The sequence below is a fragment of the Pantherophis guttatus genome, chromosome 1 (genome assembly GCF_059756535.1).
Source record: "Pantherophis guttatus breed Tessera chromosome 1, ASM5975653v1, whole genome shotgun sequence".
Taxonomy (NCBI): Eukaryota; Metazoa; Chordata; class Lepidosauria; order Squamata; family Colubridae; genus Pantherophis; species Pantherophis guttatus.
This window is the reverse complement of record NC_142063.1, coordinates 191,719,741-191,744,383: the sequence shown is the minus strand read 5'-3', so window position 1 is coordinate 191,744,383 and position 24,643 is coordinate 191,719,741. Positions and strand designations below refer to the sequence as shown.

At 41.5% G+C, this 24,643-nt stretch overlaps 1 protein-coding gene across 4 annotated transcripts in view; it reads right to left on the bottom strand.

Annotated features, from left to right (window-relative positions):
* The window catches only part of EHBP1 (EH domain binding protein 1), a 302,398-nt gene that overhangs the window by 239,266 nt on the left and 38,489 nt on the right, over positions 1–24,643 (bottom strand). For all 4 annotated transcript variants that reach the window (XM_034432474.2, XM_034432477.2, XM_034432473.3 and 1 more), the window contains exons 3-5: positions 12,332–12,389; positions 7,899–7,994; positions 1,760–1,813 (exon numbers count right to left, since the gene is read on the bottom strand). In XM_034432474.2, coding sequence (XP_034288365.2) covers positions 1,760–1,813; positions 7,899–7,994; positions 12,332–12,389 — 208 coding nt within the window. The remainder of the gene's footprint in view (positions 1–1,759; positions 1,814–7,898; positions 7,995–12,331; positions 12,390–24,643) is intronic.

Sequence of the window (24,643 nt, the reverse complement as noted above, 5' to 3'; positions counted from 1 at the left end):
CCTTTCCTTTCCTTTCCTTTCCTTTCCTTTCCCCTTCCCCTCCCTTCCCTTTCCTACTACATCCTGTCCAGAGTGGCTTCCTGAGCTATGTACACAAGGACAATGAGATGGATTGTGTGAAAAGTTTGTGATGGAACGTTTGAAACCAAATTGCCAAGCTCAGAGCTCAGCCCAACAGCCCAACCAAATGAGATGTTCTAGGATAATATTATTCTAAAGATCTTGCATAGTATGACTTTGTAGATATAATCAAAGGCTTTTCTATACTGAGTAAAACACATCACTTTTTTAAAATCCAGATTGAATAACTGGTCTTTGTCTTTCCATATAAAGTAATAACCTAGCAAAGCGGTTCACAATTTCAAAAGCAATTCCTGATGTTTTCCTTGTAAAATGGTAGGTATATGCTCATGATCTAATATTGGAATCTATAGGTAGTCCTTGACTTACGACTACGATTGAGCCCAACATTTCTGTTAAGAAAAGACATTTGTTAAGTGAGTTTTGCCCCATTTTACAACCTTTCTTATCACAGTTGTTAAGTGAACCACTACAGTTGATTAAGTTAGTAACCCAATTGTTAACTGAATCTGGCTTCCCCATTGAGTTTGCTTGTCAGAAGGTCACAAAAGGTGATCATATGACCCTAGGACACAGCAACGGTCATAAATATGAACCAACTGCCAAGCATCTGAATTTTGATTACATGATCATGGGGATGCTGCAATGGTCATAATGGTGAAAAAAGGTTATAACCAGTGGTGGGTTGCTCCCGGTTCTGTCCGGTTCTATAGAACTGGTAAAACCGGTGGGAGGCTCCACCCACTGGCCATGACATCATCATGGGTGATCTGTGCATGTGCAGAAGTGCGTGCAAAGTGAGCACGCGTGTGCGCGCTCCCGCTGCAAACCGGTAGTAAAGTTAAGTAGAACCCACCCCTGGTTATAACTTACATTTTTCAAGTGCCATTGTAACCTTAACAGTCACTAAATGAACTATTGTAAGTCAAGGACTACCGGTAGTTGATTTTATTCTTTCACTTTAGATTGATTTGGAAATTTTACATCAGTGCTTTATGATTTGTTCCACAGTCAACCCCTGGCCACATCTCTTTCCACTCCACACACCAATCATATAGTCAACTTTAAGATGCATGGACTGCAATGCGCCCAGCATGATGGCTAAGGAATTCTGGGAGTTGAAATCCAGATATTTTAAAATTATCAAATTTGAAAAACACTATTCCAAACCATTTTTCCTAAACAATTATTTCTTCTCTGGCCACTGTGTGGCGCTATCAACCTTAAGAAGGATTTCCCAACTTTTCTCAAACTTTATTTGAAGGTAATGTTGGGGAAAGCGGGAATGCTTCTGCATTTTGTAGTGATGTTTTGCTTTAACTACAACTGCATAAAACAATCTGATTGCAAGCCATATGTTTCAATCAAAATAAACCAAAATTGTTATCTTTTGCAGTTACCTATTAAGTTTTAACACCAGATGTTGCAAAACAGACTTTGCAGTGATTCAGCATCTATGAAAAGCCAATTGACTAATAAAGCAATTGACTTAAATGTAAGTCAATTAGTTTAAAAAGGAACCGTATTTGTGTTAGAAATGCAAGGAGGTGCAAACAGCAGATTGCCTTTTCTTTCCTCCCTGCACAAAGGATAAGAAAGGAGTTTCCTATCCTGGTAGATGGGAAATGGCTCCACTATCAAACTAAAATCCAAAGCAAAATACCATTTTGTCACTTACGTTTTCTATAACAAATGTCCACTCTTTGTCTTCAAATTCCTCTGCATGGGGATCCTGAAAAGTAGGAATATAACATTAAATTCCTTTCTGAATCCAATAAACCTATGGGAGAAAATAAATAGATGAATCCTGGATTTTGATCTAGAGGATGACAGATCTAAAGTCTGAACCCATTGTCAGAAGGCCTCTTTAGCAGCAATTTTCACTACATCTTATTCTCTTTTTCACCATCCAAATGCTCTGCATAGGAGTGCATTTGGCAAAGTGTACTGCTTAAACACTTAGTGGTAAAGTACCATTGAGTACATGTTGGAGGGAAGTTTAATAGAATCATATACTGGATTGAAAAATAGCTGCTGTGTTTTTTTACTAGCTAGGAAGAAACCAGGAAGACTTTTGTGTCTTCCTAGTATGTTAGTTTCACACTTTGTCCCACAGCATTATATTGTATTATTGCTTTTCTTTTGGTCTTTGACTACAGATCCCATTTTTTAATGAACTATATACAAAATCTTCCAAGATTTATTCATTTTCAAACAAGGGAAATGGAACACAGGTGTAGAGATTGAGTTTTTTTATTATATAGTATTATTCCAGCAGTTCTAAAGACCTTTTCTTTTGAAAGGTAATTTTCATTTATATTCTCCCCCCACCCCGCTCATTTAGAAATCTATACATTACATGTCAGCATTACTGATGAATATCCATGTTGTAAATCAGCACATAAGATGACTAAACTAAGTTTCAAAGTCAACATGAGTGATAGATTTGAGTACACATACATAGAGAGAGGGGGGAGGGGGAGGGAGGGACGGGGGGGGCAATTTCTAAAATTTTTAATTAAAGTAGAGGGTAGCTCCTGGTTTTTTGCTAAAAAAAAAAAACTAATGAAAGTCCAGGAGGTTGAGATGATCCATGTGCCTCCTTTAAGATATTTTCCTTTCAGATATTGGCATTGTGTGATACAAATACTTGCTTCCTTTACATTGTTAGACTTCTTTCTGATCACATACATCATAACCAATTTTAATGTTTCACTCATGTTTTTGCAATGTGTAGAGGTGCCAGTTGGATAAAATATACATATAACACATATTCATGGCTGGAGAGTAACTGTCTATCTTTTGCACGATACAATCTGGGTTGGTCACTGGGACCAGAGGTACTGTATTCTGAGCTGTATATCTTTTCTTTCAGGTAATTCCCTACTAACACATCACTTCACCGATTCAGGATAATATTTCATTCATTTGCTGAAATGAATTATATTTATAAATGATTATGTCATAATCTAGTTAGTAGGTCATCATGGAGGTACAAGGCTCTTACAGATATTTGATCATTTCTTGAAAAAAAGCAGCCTTCAGCCTATTCCTCATACAATGACAACCTGTTAATTGGAACTAATCTAAGTTTGAGGTGTTCATTTTGACCACTGGACAATCACAGGCATCTTCCTATTTTCTTTGGTGAAATTTTGGAGGCCATTGGAGCTCCATCATAGAACATAAACCAGAGATATGATTTCGAAAGAAAAAGGTCAGAGAAGACAGACCATCATATGCATGTAGAGGTTTCTCAAACAGAAGAATATGAACAAGTTCCTCTGAAGTTTATGTTTAAGGCAAATGCTCTGCCCAGTGACCGATTATCTATGCTTTTAAGTAACAAGTGTTCAAGTACCCACTGCCCACTGCTAAGAGGCTATACTTAACATTCTCATTAGTCGGAGATGCCCAGACGTAACCTTTAATCCTATCAGCAAGGCCGTTTCAACAGCCACTTATAGATTCAGAGATAATGCAATCCGTATCACTTCCAGAACACAAGGCTTGTCTAGCTTGGTGCCTGTTCTTTACCCACACTACTATTTTAGAGTGCTGCTTTGCAAACAAATTCAGTCCTTTATCTCTGATTCCTATACAGACTGCATGAGCAATGCATTCTGTCATCAGCCACTGCCAGTACAGATAAAAACCAGGAGCACAGCTCTGATCTTCAGCTTTTAATCAGTGCAAATAGGTTCTGTTGGGAGGGATACTTTGATGCAAAATGGCAGTGCAAACATCTTTCTTTCCTTCCTTTGGGACATTTTTCTCCCCTACTTGAACCTGCTGATCATCCCCAACCTTCTGCTCAACCTTCTCCAACATGGCACCTTTTAATTTAGGTGAGACTAATGATCTCGGAGCATGGCAATTATTATGAATCCCAGCAAGTGGCTAGGATTCTATAAGCTGCATAAGAATTAGGTCACCATGAAAGTTAAAACAAACAAATATTATTTTAGAAATCATTAATTACATGTCCAAATCTTGACAGGACCACAGTTTGAAAGTATGCTGTTGTAGTTTCATTCATTCTGCCACTGTTTTAACACTGAAGCTCTTTTTATCAGGCCCTTCTCTTTTAAGGTGTTAAGCTTTATATGGTGAATTACCCAGAGGATTAGCTATTAGGTGATATAGAAATAATGTCTTGCTCTATTAAATTACTGCAGTGCTAGCTTACACCAAGGCTGGCTTTTAGAGATGTTCCAAAATCAGGCAAGAAGATATCCTTATCATATTTCGCCAGTACCATTTGATGGCCTGTCCCAGCCTCTGGGATATCTTTAGGTCCAACTGAAAACCTGAAATCACCTGAGATCAGGTCAGATAACATACCAACTCTTTCCATATATAGCTGGTTGGTTCCTAAAATAATTTTCAAAGCTCCTCTTTCAAAATAAATAAGCAGGTGGCTATTCGGAACAAGGAGGAGCTGCCTTGGGTGTGGAATGCCATTCCCCGTTGCTGGGAATGCATGCCTGCTAGGTGCCTACACTGAAATATTTTTGATTCCAGACAGAGTTCTTTCTTATTATTTCAGACTATGTATCCCTTCCATTCTAAAAGCAGAAATCGCTCAGGTCTTACTTTACATGGCTTTACTTTTGGGCTTGGTAACTATTAAATTTCAGAAATATTTGTATGCTGTGATTTATGAGTTTCTATTTTGTCAGCTACTTAGATCACTTCAGCTAATGGTTAACATGGTAATGTATTAAATAAGAATACAGACAATCTTTGTTTAGCAACCAAAATTGGGACCAGCAACTCAGTCATTAAGTGAAGTAGTTGCTAAGTAAAACATTTTACAGTTTTATTTCAACTTTCCTTTTCTTTACAGATCAGCAAAGATCATAAATCAAAGGACTGAGCGCAAAGTTACATTTTCACCATTCTTTAACTGCAAACAGTTGCTATATGAGGCAATATTTAAATGAGGGCTACCCATAATTACAAATATATAATTGTATAAATATACTGTATAACTCAGTGGTGGGTTGCTACCGGTTTGCTCCGATTTGGGTGAATCGGTAGCAGTGGTGGCAGGAGGCTCCGCCTACCCGCCAGGATGTCATCAAATATGCTCTGCGCATGTGCAGAAACTTCTGCGTATGCGCAGAAGTGGCGTGCGCATGTGCAAACCGGTAGCAAAGATAAGTGAAACCCACTCCTGATATAACTGTATAAATAATTTAAATGTTCAGCATATTCTCTCTCAGTGTGCACACTGGTTTCCTACATACAAGAGCAAGCAAAGTTTCAGGGCTTATTTAATGGTTTGGGTAGCCAAGGCCACAATAACACCATCAGCTAAGTGGAGGGCCACAGGATTTCCAGTGGTTTGGCAGGATTGGCAGAATTGGGAAGGGTGATGTTTTGGTATTAGCCGAGTAGCTATGTTAAACCACTTTTAGAGTTTAACACTTTTTCTGTGTTGGTAACTGTCAGAAACCAGCAGAAAATTGCACATCCATTCATCAGCTGTTTTTTAGCATCCATTTCCAAGGGCCTTTGAGACCACAAAAATGAACTTCAAGGGTTGCAAGCAGCACAAAGATTGCAGATTGGAAACCCTTCTGGTATAACTACAGGTTCAAAGAGCTGGAAGTAGGAACAAAACAGCTTCCAATCTGCAGAGCATTATCAATACATAACAACCACCTACCACAGATAATTATACTTACTCCAAACTGGAAGCATCTCTCCCTCCCACCCTCCCTCCCTCCATCTCCCTCTCCCTCCCTCTCTCTCTCTCTCTCTTCCCTTCCCTTCAACTTCTGTTGTTCCTGTTCTTGCCTGTATCACCTCTATCCCTAAAGATTTGAGGACCATATTTTATTGTCCTGGATGATGAACTTAATTTCTAATAAAGTAAATTGACATGTACTGCAGACAAATAGTATTTCTTTGCCAATTTCATGATAGCAAGATCTATTATTTTGAAACCAAAAAAACTTTCCATAGAAACAGCCTTGCTCAAATAAGACCTTGATGGGTTTGTTATTTAAAAGGTCAAACATACATGTTTTTAAATAGCAGGGCAATTTTTGTAGTATGTTCTCTAAAAGTGGTCCTGCAATTCCTTGACAGCTTATTTATTGAGCTCTCAGCATTAAATATGAATGTGGTTTCTTTACTTTGATTTATAATGAACCATTGACAATGTCCATGAATATGTGCTAATCCTTCGGATTCGAAGACATGCTTTGTGCAGTTCATCTTTGGATATGGTGGTAGCTCTGCAGTCCCAGTCTGGAAGCACAGAGTCTAGCACAATAGGGGCACTGAAAGTCCATTGTTTCAGCGACTATGGGTCTGCTTTTCTGTGATGCCACTCAGGGTTTTCTATCAGTTTTTGATGACATATATCTTCAAAGGCAGTGGAGGCTTCATAGCACAGGATTCAAGATTCTGTCAGCAGCCACAACCTAGGTTAGATGTCAGAGTGACATATGGTTTCTTTCACAGTGTCTTTGTGGTGCTTAGCTAGTCAACATTGAGTCTCTTCCCACAGTTCAGTAAACCATACAGCATAAGGTGGTCATCCATTCTGATACGTCCCACCCACCTCATCTAGGCTCAATGAATCAGGGACTCAATGCTGGTGGACTCTGGGTGATCAAAGACCTCCAGGTTAGAGACTTGGTCTTGCCAATGTGTTGTGACTCCGGCTCCCGAGCCTGTCCTCACGGAGGAAGATGACTCTGAAAGTGATGGGGAGGAACTGACAAGGCCTCCCTCTCCAGGACCCTCCTTTCTGGCAACGCCTCAGGTTCCAGCTGAAGGCCAGGAGGAAGGCATGTCGGAGCACCCACTAATAGGGAGTGATGAAAATCAATCTTGGATTGATCCAGGGCAGCGTCGGAGGGAGAGGCGTGCGCAGCAAAGGAAGAGGTGTGGAAGGGCCAGAGATTGCTGAGTCACTGAGCCATGCCCCACAGGGGATAAAAGTGGGTGGGGTTGCTCTGCAGGCTCTGTGACGGACAAAAACTGCATATCGTGAGCTTCGGATGGGATATTTTTCGGAATTAAGGCCTGGACTTTGTGAATGACTTCTGACTACTCTTTGAACTCTTGGTTGCCCCAGCAACAGACTATAGATACGCTGATTCCTGTTTCTAAAGGTGATAAGAAACTTGGCAGGCATTCGGAAAGTAGCTGCCAGAACTTTTATCTGCCAAAGGGATTCAGGTCAGCTTGTAAAAATAAATTACTGGTAGACGTCTTTTGCTCGTGTGTCTGCCTATGTGACGTGGGGGGGCAGAACACAATGAATATCAAGGATGGAGTAGAGCGTGCAATTTTTTCCAGTTGTTTGATATGCCTTCAATGCAGAATCAAGGAGAGAAGGGATAACCACAGCTCTGTAGAATTCCAGCTTTCTGGAGATAGAGATGTTATATTGATTGAGCACTCTAATATGCATTCATCCCAGTGCCTGGCTGGCCTTGCTGATCCTGGAGTCAAGATCTATTGCTTGAGATGATGCTTCCCATGTATTTGAAGTTGAAGACATCAACTTGGTGTCATGAACAGTGATTTTTAGTTTTGGACTTGGTACTTGGCACAAGCTGGTAAAATGCTTCAGTTTTGTTCAGGTTGATAATCAGATTTTGGACCATAGCAACATCTGAGAAGTTCAGCATCAATTGTATATCATTGCCTTGGTGCATCAAGAGAGCACAATCAGCAGCAAAGAAAGTTTCTTGAATGACTGTATGGAGCCACTTTGTCCATGTGTTTAAGCAGCAATGGTCAAAGTGAGAGTAATTCAAAACAAAACAAAACAAAACAAAACACACACTTACCTTAAAAAGTGTCACAGTGATTTCAATGTTTTCAGGAACAGGCCACACTACCACCCCACGGTAAGGATTCTTTATTCCTGGTTGCCAACTATGAGCCTGAGGAAAGAATTGTGAGACAGGAAAAGTCTTGATCTATGTAGACATAGCAACTGAGATTAATGCAGAGAGCAACATTTGCTACTTAAGGGTAAAGATGAATGAAAAAACAATGCCTAGGACTAAAGCTATATGTAGAAGAATCTAATACCAGTCAAGACAAAACCAGTCACAAATTGTCACTCTTTAATACCCCATAGAAGTGCAGAAATCCCCTCATATTTACCACATTTGGCAACATTTTTGCATGTGTATAGATTTAACATGGTTTTCATCCACTATATAATTTGGCTACTGGGCAATGAGAAGAAGCCCCTATAATTAACTTCTATTGTTGTAGGAAAGGGAAATAACAAAGTTAAACTTTTTACAAAATATCTGATTTGCCAACAGTTAGAAATGGAATGTCTCTACTTTTCTTATATATTGATATAATTGTGTCAAATTTGCTACAACTCCATCAGACATCCAGACTGAGATATACTGTCCCATCATTCCATTCCATTCTTTTTTTTTTTAATAAAGTTTATTTCCATTTTTAAAAACAATGCTTTACATATATACATACAAAATTATTGCAACTAACGTATACAAACATGCGCCTATATCACTAATGAAATCCATTTCATTTCCCTCCCTTTCCTTTCACCCAAATATACCATAAATTCCAACATTCATAATAATCAGAATCTTTTTGGTTCCTAAGTAATTTTGTTAACCGATCTGCCTATGCGCATTCTGTAATTTTCCAAAGCAATTTATTCTCTGTGGGTATTAATTCGTTTTTCCATTCTTGCGCGTATAATATCCTAGCTGCGGTAATAATGTGGAGGATCAAGTACCATTTTTCTTTAGATATTTTATCTGGTTTCATTCCCAATAAAAAAAGTCTCTGGTTTCAGCTCTATATTATATCCTGTAATTTCCACTATCCAATTCTTAATCTTGGACCAATATTTGCCTGCTTTGGGAGACATCCACCATTGGTGATAGTATGTCCCGCTACCATTCCTGCACTTCCAACATGCCAGGGAGGCTCCCGGAAACATTCTTGCGATTCTTGCCGGGGGAATATGCCAACGATAGACCATTTTATAAATGTTTTCCTTGTAGGGGTCCCTAAATCTGGATAAATGGGATGCGATATGGAATAGGAATATGAAACTTACTTTGTCAACCCCCTATTCCATTCCATTCTTATCTGGGTCAGTTATTCTCTCTCTCTTAGCCCAACTAGCTCACAGGGTTGTGATGGGGAAAAAGAGGAAAGAGTAATATATACATTGCCCTGAAATCCTGTACAAAACATAGAATAGAGAGATAAATAATAATAAATAATAATAAAATATTTATGCCAAACAATACATTTAGATAAATTTTGGGACACAAATATCTTCTCAACACAACCGGATCCTGCTTTTGACTTGCTTCCAAGAATGCATTTAGTTAAAACTAATTTCTTTGCTTATGAATTACTGGCAAGATGACTAAGGCCTTCAGAAACTTTATTGATCTATAGACCTGGAGACAGATTTTTCTAATCATATAAAAATATGCAAGATTTTTAAAAATAGTTTTATTGTAATTTTTGAACTTAACTGGAAGACGGAACTTAGTCCTACAATTCTTGCTATTTGAGAAATGGTCTTTGAATGCCCCTATTCAAATCAGGTTAATTAATGTTCTTTGCAAAGCTATTTGAACTTCTGAAGGATAGCTCAAATACTTAACAATTAAGGAATGATGATTTTTTTAAAAAAGTAAAGACCAACTTTACTTGCTACCTGAAAATTCAGGAAAGCTAGGAGGACCAGAGTGCTGCTGCCTGTATTATATGGCTAAACTAACAAAGGACTGTGCACTATGATGTCTAACAGAACAGATTCACTTTTCTTGTATGTCCTTGAAGCAAAGGAAAGCAGAATTCTTTTATATGAGTAGAAGTGGGCATATACAACAATGGGGTGGATTCCTATTAACGTAATATAGTATCTGCTTTGGATAGGATGGCTGTCCAGAGAGTGGTGAGGACAGTGGAAAATATTATTGGAAGTTCACTTCCTTCGATCCAGGACATGGCATATAAGCATTGCTTGACCACGGTCAGTAGTATTGTCAGGGACTTACCCATCCTCTCCATGATCAGTTTTCATTGTTACCTTCTGGGAGGAGGCTTCGTGATATCCAAAGCAGAACAACTAGATTTTGTAATAGCTTTGTTCCATCTTGTTAACTCTCCAAATTCTTTTTTACGCTATGTATTCAAAATGTATAACTTGGCATTTTTGGTGGTGCTGCTGTTATTATATTATTATTGTTATTCTTGGGATGATGACATTGTTTGGTGGGTGGCATTCCTTCTTTCAAGAGTGGGGCATCGGAATTTCATTTTAATGTGTGCTGTTATGTATACAGGTAAATGACAATAAAGGTTATCTTATCTTCTTATCTTATCTTGCACATTTCAGATTTATGCCTGGCATTTCTATTAATGATTTGTGTGATGAAGCCTGCTTTGTGCTCATAATTCCTTTTTTTCTCTTAATATTAAAGAAGCACTTCAATTACCAAAATTATTTTAACCCTCTTTCTATATTTATGAGAATGCACAAGAGCATAATTGAATAAACAGACACAGAGTAGTCCATTCTGACTCCTTCAGGACTGAATCAAATAGTAACAGTTGGCCTAGTGCATAGGTGTCAAACTCGCTGCATCACATTGCCGTCATGTGATGTTTTGCGGTTTTTTCCCTTCACGAAGCTGAGATGGGCGTGGCCTGCATGTGATGCATCTGGCCCGTGGGCTGCCAGTTTGATATCTGCTAATGCTTAAAGCATTAGGCTAGAAAGCAGGAGACTGAGTCTTGGCTTAGGCCTGAAAACTGGCTGGGTGACTTCAGGTCAGTCATTCTCTTTTAGCCCAACTCACCTCACAGGATTGTTGTTCTGGGGAAAATAGGAGGAGGAAGGAGTATAAGGAATATTTTTCCATCTTGAGATATTTATAAAAATAATAAAGGTGGGATATAAATAAATAATAAATAATGAACCATTTCTATTTATTCATATCAACAAATAGACTCTAACCAGACCTGCGTCTTGTAGTACCATGGTCTTCAGCCCTTTTTTTCAAATAAAATCAAGAGGAGGGAGATGAAAGTACAGAGAAAAGAAAGGGATGGGAAAGAGGAAAAGTTGAAAGGGACAATTGGAATTGACGAGGTAATCTGTGATAAATCAGATAAAAAAAAAAATAGGGCAGTCCTCATTCTATCCACCAGTGGTCCTATAGCCAAAACTGTATAAATTCCTCCATATCCCAGTCAGAGTATTGGGCTACAACCAGAAAAACAGCATTTAAATTATCATTTAGCAATGATAGATTCAGCACTATCCACAATAGATGAATGGTTGGTGACAATGATGAAACTTCCTGTGATAGCTAAAATGATATTTTTGATTACAGAATGTCTATATTTATTGTTGACTGGAAATCTCTTATGGACATCTTGCATAAAACAGAAAAAATGAATTTACGGTTTATGGTTTTGATGATTACACAGGATAGATTATAGAGAGAAGAGAGTTATGTTGTGATCATAATGTCAGAGTTAAATTTATAGTTGTACTTATAATTCTTGTAAAGAAAATCGGAAGTTACTTCTTTGTATCTTTTTTCTTTTCTTTCTTACACGTTTAGCTTGCATCATTACATAGTAAAGTATATCCACAGTAAACTAAAGATGTTCTGGATAAAAGTGAGAAATAGTTTTATTGTTAAAGTGATCTGCAGTTATCCTTGTAGTACTTTTTTGCTGAGTATTTACAGCATACATTTATATTTAATTTAATACATTTAAATTATTATTTACTGTTTTATATAAACTTCCAGAAGAAAAATGTTGTTTGAACTGTGTTGTGCTTGTTAATATTGTTACAAGTACTATTACTGATAGTAAAATCCAGGGATATAAAAATGGGGAAAAAATTAAAAACAATAGTATAGTAGATAGATAAGTTGATAAATTAGAATGTAATTAGAATAGCTTTCAAGGGAAATTGAAGAATCGCTGATTTGTTTTTTTACACAATGTAGAGATTTGTATAACATAAACCTCCATAATGATAAATACTGAGGTTGCTATTAAGATTGAAAAACATGCAGAGATACAAAATCAGTTATAGCAGCAGGGTTTATTAGCAATAACAGTAATGTATTATGACAAATTCCTTTAAAATTTTTAGATCTCTCTTAGATCCTTGTTTTGAATGAGGACGATTATCATGTGAGAGACTTCAAATTATATCCCCTAATTAATGGAAAATAAGACTAACCTTAGAAGATTTCCTTCGGCTTCTTCTTGTCCAAACCACTACCAATTTATCTGGTTGCCTATTGGGAAAAACAAATATATTCACTATTAAATGTTCCTATGTTGATTTTTAAAGCTACTTGAGACTATAACATAAACTATAACCTTGAAAATTACTGTTTCTGTCCATTCCTGCATATTATTAAAAAAAAAACCTAAAATATACGTAATTAGCTACCAACGTGGACCATTTTTTGTATATGGTACTACTGACCAATACTTCAAATCTAGAAGAATTAAACTCCTCTTTTGAAAAATAATTCTATGTAGCATACAAATATATAGAAAGCAAAATGATTTTAAATTACGGTATTTCTATGAGTGTTTTAATGTACATATAACACACACACACACATATGAATTATACTGGCTTGTTCTTTGTAAAATACAACTTTAAGAGAAAGAATCAGGGGAAAAATATGAGATGCTATCTACTTATCTTCTCTCCTGCCCTGGGCTGGAGAGATAAAGCAATCTCTGGCCTGTTTCTCCAGTCCAGCACACGAGTTCTTTTGTACTCTCCTTTGGCAGGCAATTCTTTTGGTCTGTCCACTTAACGACCACAACTGTGAAAGCCCAGACTGCAGTCATTGAACGAAATGGTCATGTGGGCATCTTGATTAACAACCACTTTGCTCAATGATCAAGATTCCAGTTCCGGTTGTGGTCATAAACTGAGGACTATCTGTACAATTACAGCAACAATTAAAGCAATATAGCAATCTTAAAATGCTGAAACTTGAATAAAAACAAAAACATAAACATTGTGTATTATGTATTGTGGCATATAACACAAGGTTAGGCTAAGGCAGGCCCAGGAAAGGTATTTAGTGTCACTAAGGCCACTCATGCCTGCTGCGACAAATTAGACTCAAGAAGGACCTCAGGCTACACATCTGTTCCTTTAAATGGAGGAGAAAATCTGGAGAAAGCCCCTCAATGTGTACTGACAAATGAGTACATAAAAAGGTATTCTTTTCAGATGTCTGCTTCTTAAACAAGAACTGAAAGAATTCTGCAAAGGATCCAGTAGACAACAAATACAACTGTTTGATTGCCATGAGATGGAGCAAAACAAGTTGGAAGGAAGTCATCCTTTCCTGAAAAAATCTACACTGGATATGCATGAAGGATGTACCTGCTTTATAAATATATACCGTGGCTAAGTGGTTTCTTCTATCTTTATTAAAATTTTAAAGAGCCAAGTTTTCTATGTTTTCATGATTCTGTTTTTGAAGAGCAGAATTTGTCACTCAGTGCTTCTTGGACTAGCTATGGGATCACACCATACCTTGCACAGCTCCTAATTTTTGGCAGAAACGGAAATTTAAATGGAGTGGATTTCCTCAGTTCCACATCCCAAATTCTAAATCCTAACTGGTTTTTAAGACAAATTACCAAAAATATGAATTCAGCTTGTAATCAGTCCAAGTAATAGATGTAAAACATTACCACCCCATCCCAAGAAGTAATCAAAAGCATGCTACTAAATGATGTACAATTGTAATCTTTCAGACATTATGTGAAGACCTAACTCACTGAAGAAAAATGGAAGAAAAGGAAAGAAGAGAATGATCAACAGGAAGGTTGATGGACTCAGCTAGAGTGGCATACAGGTAGTCCTCGAATTACAACAATTTGTTTAGTAATCATTCAAAGTTACAACAGCACTGGAAAAAGTGACTTATGACCACTTTTCATACTTAGGACCCATGGTCCTAAGTACTTACAGCCCCCATGGTCATGTGATCAAAATTTGAATGCTTGACGACTGGTTTATATTTATGATGGTTGCAGTATCCCAGGGTCATGTGATCACTTTTGCAATTTTCTGACAAGCAAAGTCAGTGGGAAAGCCAGATTCACTTAACAACCATGTTACTAACTTAACAGCTGCAGTGTTTCACTTAACAACTGTGGCGACAAAGGTTATAAAATGAAGCAAGCTCACTTAACAACTGTCTCACTTAGCAACAGAAATTTTGGCTGAATTGCGATCGTAAGTTAAGGACTACCTGTACACTGTTGGAAGATCTTAGGGACAGATCAGGAGAAAAACCTATGTGATTGCTAAGAGCCAACAACAACTTGATGACACATAATCATCGTATCAATTGCTTTTTGCTTTTCTCTTATTGACTCTTGATAGACAGTGTTGTAGAGGATATCGTGATTCTTTTTAAATAAATGAGACAAGGAGACAAATATTTTTCCGTACTTTGGCTACCTTGTGATACAAAGTACGGCTTTCCCATCACCTCTTTATTAAAAGCAAATGACAGCAATCATTAAACCAAAGTAAACGTGTTGCTTAGTACCACTGAATGACAACGTATACATTTAATAAATAAATAAAATGTCAGAATCATTAAACTCCAACACCCACACCTAATACCGGACCTAATTTAAAAACATAATAAAATTTCTTTCAATTCAGAATAATTGACACTTTATTACTGTTGCTACCCCTGACCTTTTCTTCCTCTTTTACATTACAGTTGATTCAGAAAAGAAATAAGAAAAGAAATAAAGTCTGCATGTGTACTCTCGTACCTATTTCAAGTTTTACTGTGTTTGATTTGGGCTGAATTAATTACTGCATTCTGCTAAATTGCTCTTTTGAAGCAAGAACAAAAAATATATAATTAACAAGTGAAGTACCAACTTTGGTATAACAGTATGCAGATGCACCTATTGAAGGATAAAAATAATTATGCAAAGAACAAATTCAGAACTCTTTGAAGGTAAAAGTTATGTCACTAATTCGTTGCTTTTTTTTGGTTAGTGTCATATGCTGAATTTTCACAGAGAAACAATTTTTAACTATACTTCTAGTTTTGTGACTAATTCAGCTAGCAATCATTCACAAACGCACAGTAATAAACAACAATAAAAATTAATTTTCAAACCAATGGGAGCTTTTACTACCAAAATAGTGTGCCTGACAAAAAAGCAAAGCAGAGTGAGTGCTAGCATAGCTGTACAAGTAACTTTATCTGAATGATACAGCAGCAACCAGCAATCTTCCCAGCATCTCCATCTCTCTGTCATGTGTTCACTTAGTAACCATTTTGCTTAACAACTAAGTCATTGGAGTAGAATGTGGTCACTAAATAAGGGGTGGCTATAAGCTTAGATTTATTTTAAAATGGCTTTTAATGTCCTCTGAAAATTTAATATTGCTAAATTCTGGCCAATAATTTAGGTTACAACAGGGTTTTTTTTCAAAGAAAGTAATACCATCATCATATTTTACTAGAAGTTATAACTGCTGTTTCATTCATACAAACCAATGCAGCAAATCAGAAACAGTAACTGCATTTAGACACTGCCTTCTGCTTACACATTTTTATGTTACTTCTCTGCTGCTGTGTTTGACCCAATAAGGAGGAAGTGCTTATTTAGCATTATTTCCTGTTTCTTCCAGACCAAGAAGATAGTTAGGAATATGCTAAAAATAATGGATTCCTTTAGAAATTGCATCCATGGCTAACCATGGATGCTATTTCTAAAGCAATTCATTATTTTTTTCTTCTTATGTTTTCTCTGTTCCCGAGTGAAATCTGTCTAGAGAACAAAAAAAGAATGTATTTGTACATTGCTAGATGTTAGCTTAGACTTAGATTCTGCTTAGCTACCTAGTCATTAATTTACTTCATACAAATGTTTGTTACTTGCAGTTAGGGATATCTGCAGATTGTATTTTATATGCAGATCAAGCTGGTAAGCATTCAGAGAAGTAGTTAATTAGTTTCACATTGCTCTGAATGTTTATTTTTGCTTAAGCAGACATTTGCTTAAAAGTGTATCAAAATGTTTATTTCATGACATTCTTGTATACAATTTTTTTTTACAAAAGTTCCACCAGGATCCAAGCATCATGCTCAGCCCTGACTGATTTCACAAACCAAGATAGTAGTCTACAAGATAAGCAGTGTATTTCATCTGAATAATTACAAGGCAAAAGGCCTTTTCAGCGTTGTTCCCACAACTCTGAAATGAAAGATCCGTGCACCATAAAACAAGATGACGATCTTAGCTCTGAAAACAGAAGAGATATGATTATTGACATTCTTATTAGCTAAATAGAAAATTCTGCTTGAAAATTTGGAGACCCTAGCTATGACCAACCCTATTGTTGATGGTTCCAGTCACTAATAGTTGGAAATATATATTGAGATGATTTACTTGATAGTAGAGACATTAATTCTCCAGGAATGGTAATGAGCCACAAAACTTTTAGGAAAGTTAACTACCATATTTTTCAGTCTATAAGACACACTTTCTCCCCCCAAAAGTGGGTGGAAATGTCTGTGCATCTTATAGAGCGAATGTTGCCGAAGCACCGTCCATCCACCGGCGGGACGTGCAGAGGCAAAAAACGGGGTGTGCAGAGGCCAAAAATGAGATACATGAGCTCTACTGCAAGTGCCCCACTGTGTATGAAATGCCTCATTGAAATTACAATCTGGCCTAATTCCTCTAGTGACTCACAGATGACCTTGCCGCTTGAAATATTGTTTTTGTTTTTGTTTGTTTTTATTAAATTTATATACCGCCCTACTCCCGAAGGACTCAGGGCGGTGAACAGGCACAAAATAAAATACATAGATACAAAAGTTAGAAACATAATTAAAACCAGATTAAATAATTTAGCCCGAGACAATTAAAAATCCCAATAATTTAAAACAGATTAAAATTTCGATTTAAAAGAATTTTAAAACAGGGGAGAAAATTAGGCCAGGCCGGCTTGCTGGAATAGGAGAGTCTTAAGAGCATGGCGGAAAGTGCGCATATCTGGGATCCTCCGTATCTCTGCGGGAGCTCTGGGGGGAATATTGGCTTAAAAGGGGCGTTGGTCCTACCTGAGATGCACCTTCTCATTGGGTGGAGACAGCAGCCAGGATGGGGTGTGGTCATCTGTTAGGCCGATAGACTGAGCCCATCAAATTTGCTAAGTCCCGCCCTTGTTACCGGGTAAACCCAGCTTTTGGCGAGGATCCGAAGACAGGCTCGGCGTGTGGGACACCAATACAGAGCAAAGAATAGAAACAGAACAGAAATAACAGGGCCAGACTGGCGACAGAGAGGGAGGGTCTGGCTGCTGTCTCCACCCAATGAGAAGGTGCATCTCAGGTAGGACCAACGCCCCTTCTCCATTGTGGGTGGAGACAGCAGCCAGGATGGGACATACCAAAGATTGACGTCCCTACAACCGGGTGGGACCAGTCTGGTCCGAAGTACCCTCCCCGGAAACAACTCTCTGTAACACTCTACGACCAAAGGCGGCATCAGCCGAGGCAAATTTGTCAAGTTTGTAGTGTTGAATGAACGGAGAGGGCGAAGCCCATGTGGCCGCTCTGCATATTTCAAGCAATGAAGCCTGAGTTGCCCAGGCAGCCGAAGTAGTGGCGCTTCGGGTAGAATGCGCCGTCAGTCGAGGAGGTCTCGGTAGAGAGCGTAATTCGTATGCCTTGGCTATCGTCTGGCGAATCCAACACCCAATAGTTGGTGAAGAAACCTTGCCGCCCAAGGATACCGGTAGAAAAGAGACAAAGAGGGATTCCGTCTTGTGGAAATCCGCCGTCCGTTTAATGTAGATCCGTAGAGCCCGACGAACATCCAAAAGGTGCCACCGTCGTTCCAACCTGTGGGCTGGACGAGGACAAAAGTTGGGCAGGATAAGTTCCTGCATACGGTGAAAGGTGGTATTAACTTTAGGTACAAAGGTTGGATCCAGACGGAGAACCACACGGTCGGTATGGAACACACAAAGGTCCTCCCGGATTGAGAGGGCAGCCAGTTCGGAAATGCGTCGGGCCGAAGTGATAGCAACCAAAAATGAAACCTTGCAGGTCAAAAGACGAAGGCTAGTCGTACGCAAAGGCTCGTACGGGGCTGCCGTAAGGGAATTAAGGACGACGGAGAGATCCCAGGTGGGGTACCTGTGCAACACAGGCGGGCAGAGATTTGTAGCTCCTCGCAGAAATCGACGGATTAACGGATGTTGTGTCAAAGAGGACAAGGAACCAAAGGTAAGGACCGATGAAATCGCCGCCACCTGTCTCCGCAACGTGTTGGGAGACAATCCTTTGCGAAGGCCTTCCCGTAAGAAAACTAAAATATTAACTATTGAGGCCTGTAGGGGAGGGATCCCCGCTTTATCACACCAAGCGCAAAAGGCCTTCCAAGTGGCCGAATAAATCCGGTTCGTAGACGGCCTTCTCGACGCCTGAATCACGGAGATCATGTCAGGAGGGATGTTGACCTCCCCAAGTGTATACCGCTCAAGCGCCAAGCGGTCAGACGGAGCCACTGTAAGTCCGGATGAGTCAAGGTTCCTTGGGTTAGAGCGTCCTGTGGCTGAGGTAACTGCCACGGTTGGGTTATTGACAAAGACACTAGGTCCGCAAACCAAGGTCTGCGCGGCCAATGTGGGGCCACAAGAATGATCTCCGCCTGTTCCATCAGCAACTTGCGAATCACCCGGGGGATCAGGGAACCGGAGGAAAGGCGTATAGGAGCCCGGGTGGCCACGGGGAGCGGAGAGCATCGACGGCCTCTGCCTGAGGTGACGGGAATCGTGAGATGAAACGTGGCAGCTGAGCATTGTCCAACGTGGCAAAGAGGTCGAGCACCGGCTCCCCGAAACGAGATGTGATCTGTCGGAAGAGACGAGGGTTGAGACGCCACTCCGCATGATCTAGATGACGACGGCTGACCCAGTCGGCTTGTAGATTGGTGACTCCGGAGATGTGTTCTGCCCGTAACGAAGCCAGGTGGACCTCCAACCATAGTCCCAACCGTAACGCCTCCGACATCAGAGAGAGAGACCGCGTGCCTCCCTGGCGGTTGACATGGGCCTTCGCTGTAATGTTGTCCGTGAGGACCAAGACGTGTGAGTTGGAGACGAGACGATGAAAGGCCCGAAGAGCCAGGAAGATTGCCCGCAGTTCCAGCCAGTTGATGGAACGATGGGACTCGGCGGATGTCCAGATGCCCTGGGTCAGGTGACCCCGACAATGAGCACCCCAACCCTGGAGACTGGCGTCCGTTGTCACCACCACTCTCTGTGGATCAAAGAAAAAACAACCTCGGGAAAGTGCTGGAGACCGCCACCACCTGAGAGACCTAATCACCTTCCTAGGGACAGAAACCCTCCCGGGAGAAGTACCCCTACCCGCCTTTTGGAGAGGTAACAGGAACCACTGAAGTTCCCTAGAGTGCAGTTGGGCCCAAGGAACTAATGAAATGGCGGAAATCATCTTACCCAGGAGTCGAGACAGGATTAGGGGAGAGGAAGAAGAAGACCGTTCAACAGTGGCGACAAGGGATCTCAAACTCTCCTGCCTCTCGTCCGAGAGGAAGACCTTCCCTGCCACCGAATCTATCAGAGCCCCCAAGTGTACCAAGGTAGTGGAGGGGACCAACTGACTTTTTTCCAAATTAACTGAAAACCCGTGGGCCGAAAGGGAGTGGAGAGTGAATTGTAAATCAGCAAGAGCTTGTTGAGGCGTAGGAGACAGAATCAGAATATCGTCCAGATAACATTGTAGTCGAATAGACTTAGCCCTGAGGGAAGCTGCCAGAGCAGCTAGTACCTTAGTAAAGGTACGAGGGGCAGAGGAAAGGCCAAAGGGCATGGCCCGATATTGATAATGGTGGCCCCCGTAACAGAATCTAAGGAATTTCCTATGGGCAGGGAGGATGGGTATGTGGAGATAGGCCTCAGTGAGGTCTACGGAAGAGAGGAGATCGCCCCTCCTGACACCGTCCAAAATAGATCTAAGGGAGTGCATCTTAAACTTTCGATACCGGACGTACAGATTGAGACGTTTGAGGTCCAGAATGGGTCTCCACCCCCCCGAGGACTTGGGAACAAGGAAAACGCGGGAATAGAATCCCTTGCCCCGCTCCGACACGGGAACTGGTTGAATAGCCCTGATCAAAAGAAGGTGCTGAACCGCCAAATCCATAAGGGATCGTTTTTGGATATCGTTAGAAAGCGGACAGCAAACAAAAGACCTCGGAGGGGGGGAGATGAATTCAATGGCCAACCCGGATCGAAGGGTGGCCAGAACCCATTTGTCTGAAGTGGAACCTTCCCAAGCGGGGATGAAAAGAGCCAATCGGCCCCCTATGGGCGGATCCGGAATGCACTTAACGACGGCGACCGGAGAAACGACCTCCTCCCCCTCGAAAGGGCCGTTTGGGGACAAAAGTCCTACCTCTGGGAGGTCTGTCCTGAACGCCCCGTTGCCGAGGTTGAAAGTTCCCCTGCGACCTAGGGAAGGAAGAGGAAGAGGAAGGCCCGTCATAGGGGCGAGATTGGGGGCGAGACGGGTACGGGCGAAACCTGGAATCTTCCCTGCGAAAAACAACCGGAAGGAATTTCTTCTTGTCCTTTGTCTCCGAAAGAAAAGGATCGAGGGAGTCCCCGAACAGTTTGGAGCCCGCAAAAGGGACCGACGCCAGGCGCCATTTATGCCTGGCGTCGGCCTGCCAGTAGCGTAGCCAGACCAATCGGCGCGCCGTAACCGCAGAAGCTAGAGACTTGGCCGCAAAGCGAGCAGTATTCAAAGTTGCGTCTGCTGAAAACTGCGTGGCGGCAATAATCTTGCTGAGATCTTGCCGTACCCAGACGTCCTCCGTAGACAACGACTCTTGTAATTGCCGAAGCCATAACAGAGTTGTCCGGTTAAAAAAGGAGGCCGTTGAAGCTGCACGGATGGCCCAGGAAGCACTTTGGTGGGCTCGTTGTAACACATGTTCAGCACGGCGCTCCTCCCGGCGAAGCCCTTCCTCAGGGTCACCGGGAACCGCCGAGTGAGGTAGGAGGGCAGCCACGGGAGCGTCCACAGACGGGATCTGGAGAAGCGAATCTAGATCCGGAGCGATGCTAAAGTTCCGACGATCAGTTACTGTAGGCGTCAGTGCAGAACCCGGCGTAGACCACTGTTTCTTAATAACATCAAGAAACAAGGGAGGAGTGGGGATGGTATCTACCGTCCTAGACGGTTCAGCGAAGAGAGGACTCAAGGTACCCTTGGGGTTCGAAGTAGAAGGTGGCAGCGGTGAAGGAGAACCAAGCTGGGCCGTAGCAATGGCCTTATGTAATAGCGATTTAAACAAGGCCTGGGGAAAAAGGCCCGTAAAGGCGGGCTGCTCAGGGGGAAGGTCCTCATCCTCCGAAAGCTCCAGGTCGTGAGGCTCATCAGTCACCTGAGAAGGAGACCCGCTTGCCATAGAAGAGACAGGGGAGTCCGGGGCGTTGACAGACAAAGCGTCTTCCTGCTCCCTATTCTCCCTGGCCGGGGAGGTGACGGAGCGTACAGAGGCCGCCCTACTAGAGGGCTGAAAATGCGACGCCAAAGACTGTTGAACCGCTGCAGCTATCATCTGCTGTATCTGTTCTTGGGACGGAAAGAAATGATGTTGCGGCCCCGTTGGTACGGCCTCTCCAGAAGATGGGGCTGGGGGGGCTTCTGCTGAAGGAGTCGCAGTCAGTGACGTAGAAGAACCCCATAGACCGGTCGTCTCAATGACCGCCGGGCAGTCCTGAAGGGAGAGATGGTCCCCTTGTGCACCAGAACCAAGCCCCGTAGAGGCGCGAGGTGAAGCGGATGAAGCCTCGTTGCCGGTCGACTGAACACCGCTGGCTTTGGCGCATATCTTTTGTAGAACCTTGTCCCTGCGAGCTTCCGCCCGGGAAGGAAGAAGATGAGTAGCCGTCTTGCTGCGAGGCCGAGGGAGGTCAGAAGGATCCAGCCTGGAAGAAGCTCCAGCAGAGTCGCCCGTGACGGCAGGGATGTCCCCACGATGATGATGATGAGAGTCGGAGCTCCCCGCCTTTCTGCCATGTTTAGACTTGTGGGAAGCTTTAGGCATGATGACAGAGAGCAGGTGTCACAATAGTCATATAATTGCCCAGAAACGAATACAGTGGATTAGCCCCAGAATTTAATTGTTGGGAGCGCAGAAAAACTCCACCTGCAATTGCCAAGAACGCCCTGATGACACTAAGGTGAGCAGGGAGCACCAGTACCAGCCCGTAACAGGAGACAAGGGCGGGGGGGCGAAGCCCCACTTCAAAATGCGCGTTTAGGAGACAATCTGTCCATCCAGGAGGGGAGGTGGGGGGGGCGCGAAGCTCCGCCAGTTATTAGGTCAGGCAAGCACTTTCACTGATGACAAGGGCCCGTTACTTGTGAATGGAGAGCAGTTGGATGAATGCCAGAATACGTTTTCGCGCCAGAAAGGGCCTCCGCCGCCCAGCGACTCAGGAGGAATGGCGCCTAAGCCGATGGCCCGTCCCAGCGTCTAACGTGGCGAAAATAGCCCCCAAAACACGCTCAGTTGTTAAAGACGCTGGTGGTCGAAGGGAAGAGTCTAGCTGCCTCCCTCGATGCCGTCGGGAGCGTTAAACTCCACCCGAACACAACCCACGCTGTAAATTAAATGCAAACGGCAAATAGAAAAAAACGGGGCACTTTGAAATCCAAAATGGCCGCCGGGAGCTTCTGAAGGGGGCGCGAAGCTCCACAGACGGCTAGAAATGCTCTGGGGACCCGAAACGGCCAGGAGAGGGTGGAAAGGGAGCGCGGACACTCCACGAAGGCTCAAAGGCTTCCCCCAATTAAACTAAAAGGAAAGGGAATGTCCTCCCCCCCCCCAAGCCACCGGCAAGCCAGCTACTGGGGAATGGGAGAAACGACCTACTTCCCTGTTTACTGAAGTGCTGTAATCGCAATCCAAAGAAGTCCAAATCACAATCCGAGTCAAACCAGGAAGACAAGTGAGAAAAAATTATTTCAGATAGGCAAGAAGCAGCCAGGAAAGGTAGAAAAGATCAAGAGGATCAGTCCCACACGCCTGTCTAGGCTGACAGACTGAGCCAAAAGCTGGGTTTACCCGGTAACAAGGGCGGGACTTAGCAAATTTGATGGGCTCAGTCTATCGGCCTAACAGATGACCACACCCCATCCTGGCTGCTGTCTCCACCCACAATGGAGAATGCTATTGTTTCAGAACACACAACCCTCTATGGTCCTGCAAGACAGTTTTGTGTCTTGTGACTAACATCCCCAGATTTCCACAGGAGCATAAGCTCACTATCTCATCCTGTTGATATCCAAGTGGATCTTAAAGGATTCACCTTTCTATAGAGCAGGCCTGCTTTTGAGACCTATGGGGAAAATTTTCCACCCTGTTATAGAACATTTAGTCCTACCTGTTATAATGCTTTGTCATTCTCAAAGTTAGAAGGTAGATTTAGCAATAACCCTTCATAGGGGAATCTCTGTTCTTTTTGCAGGAAGAAATAGAAATATTCTTCCATATGCTTGACACATTGACTTAGAAACACTTCTCCTAACTCATTTTCATTCCATCTTATGGAACAATACTCAAACTTAGTTGATAGATAGAAGAGTTGTCATTTTTTTTTAGTAATTACAACACTTACCAAAAATTCATTTTATATGGATAACTGAGACTGGTTTTATTTTTATCTACGTGGCTATAACTATTTCTTTATATTTATTTCATTGTTAATTTATTCAACTAAAATACTGCCCAACTCCAATCAACTCTGAGTGGTTCACAGCATAAAAAACAAAATTGCAAATTGCAAGCAAACAACAGTAAACAAGATTGCAAATCTGGTCAACAACATACATGCCATGCACCCAAATAGGGGCTTCAACTAGACTAACCCAAAGCCTGGGAAATATTTATATCCAATTTCATTGCTTCATTGTGATATGCTTCTTTTTAATTTCCCCTTCAGGCTTCTATACTTCTGTTATTCAACATATTAGCAAAACTGATATAAATTATGCAGAATAAGAATACCCATACAGATCTGATCACTTTGCAGAATTTATACAGGTTGCAGAGTTTGAGTTGCCTAGGTTCAATTCTTTATTCCTTTCCTCTTTTTTAAAAAAAATGCCAACTACATTCATTGTCTCCATCTGTTAGAACACTAGGTATTGTACACCAAATTCCTCATTCAGAGAGACAAAGGACTGGATCAGCAAGCAAAATCCCAAATAGCCAAATACAAACAATATCGGAGAGCCCAAATTAGAGACGTTCAAGTGAACAGCCCTATATTGGTTCTTTAAGGAGTCACCTGCAGTTCACATATTCTAGCTACCGTATATACTCGAGTATAAGCCGACCCGAATATAAGCTGAGGCATCTAATTTTACCACAAAAAACTGGGAAAACTTATTGACTCGAGTATAAGCCTAGGGTGGGAAATGCAGCA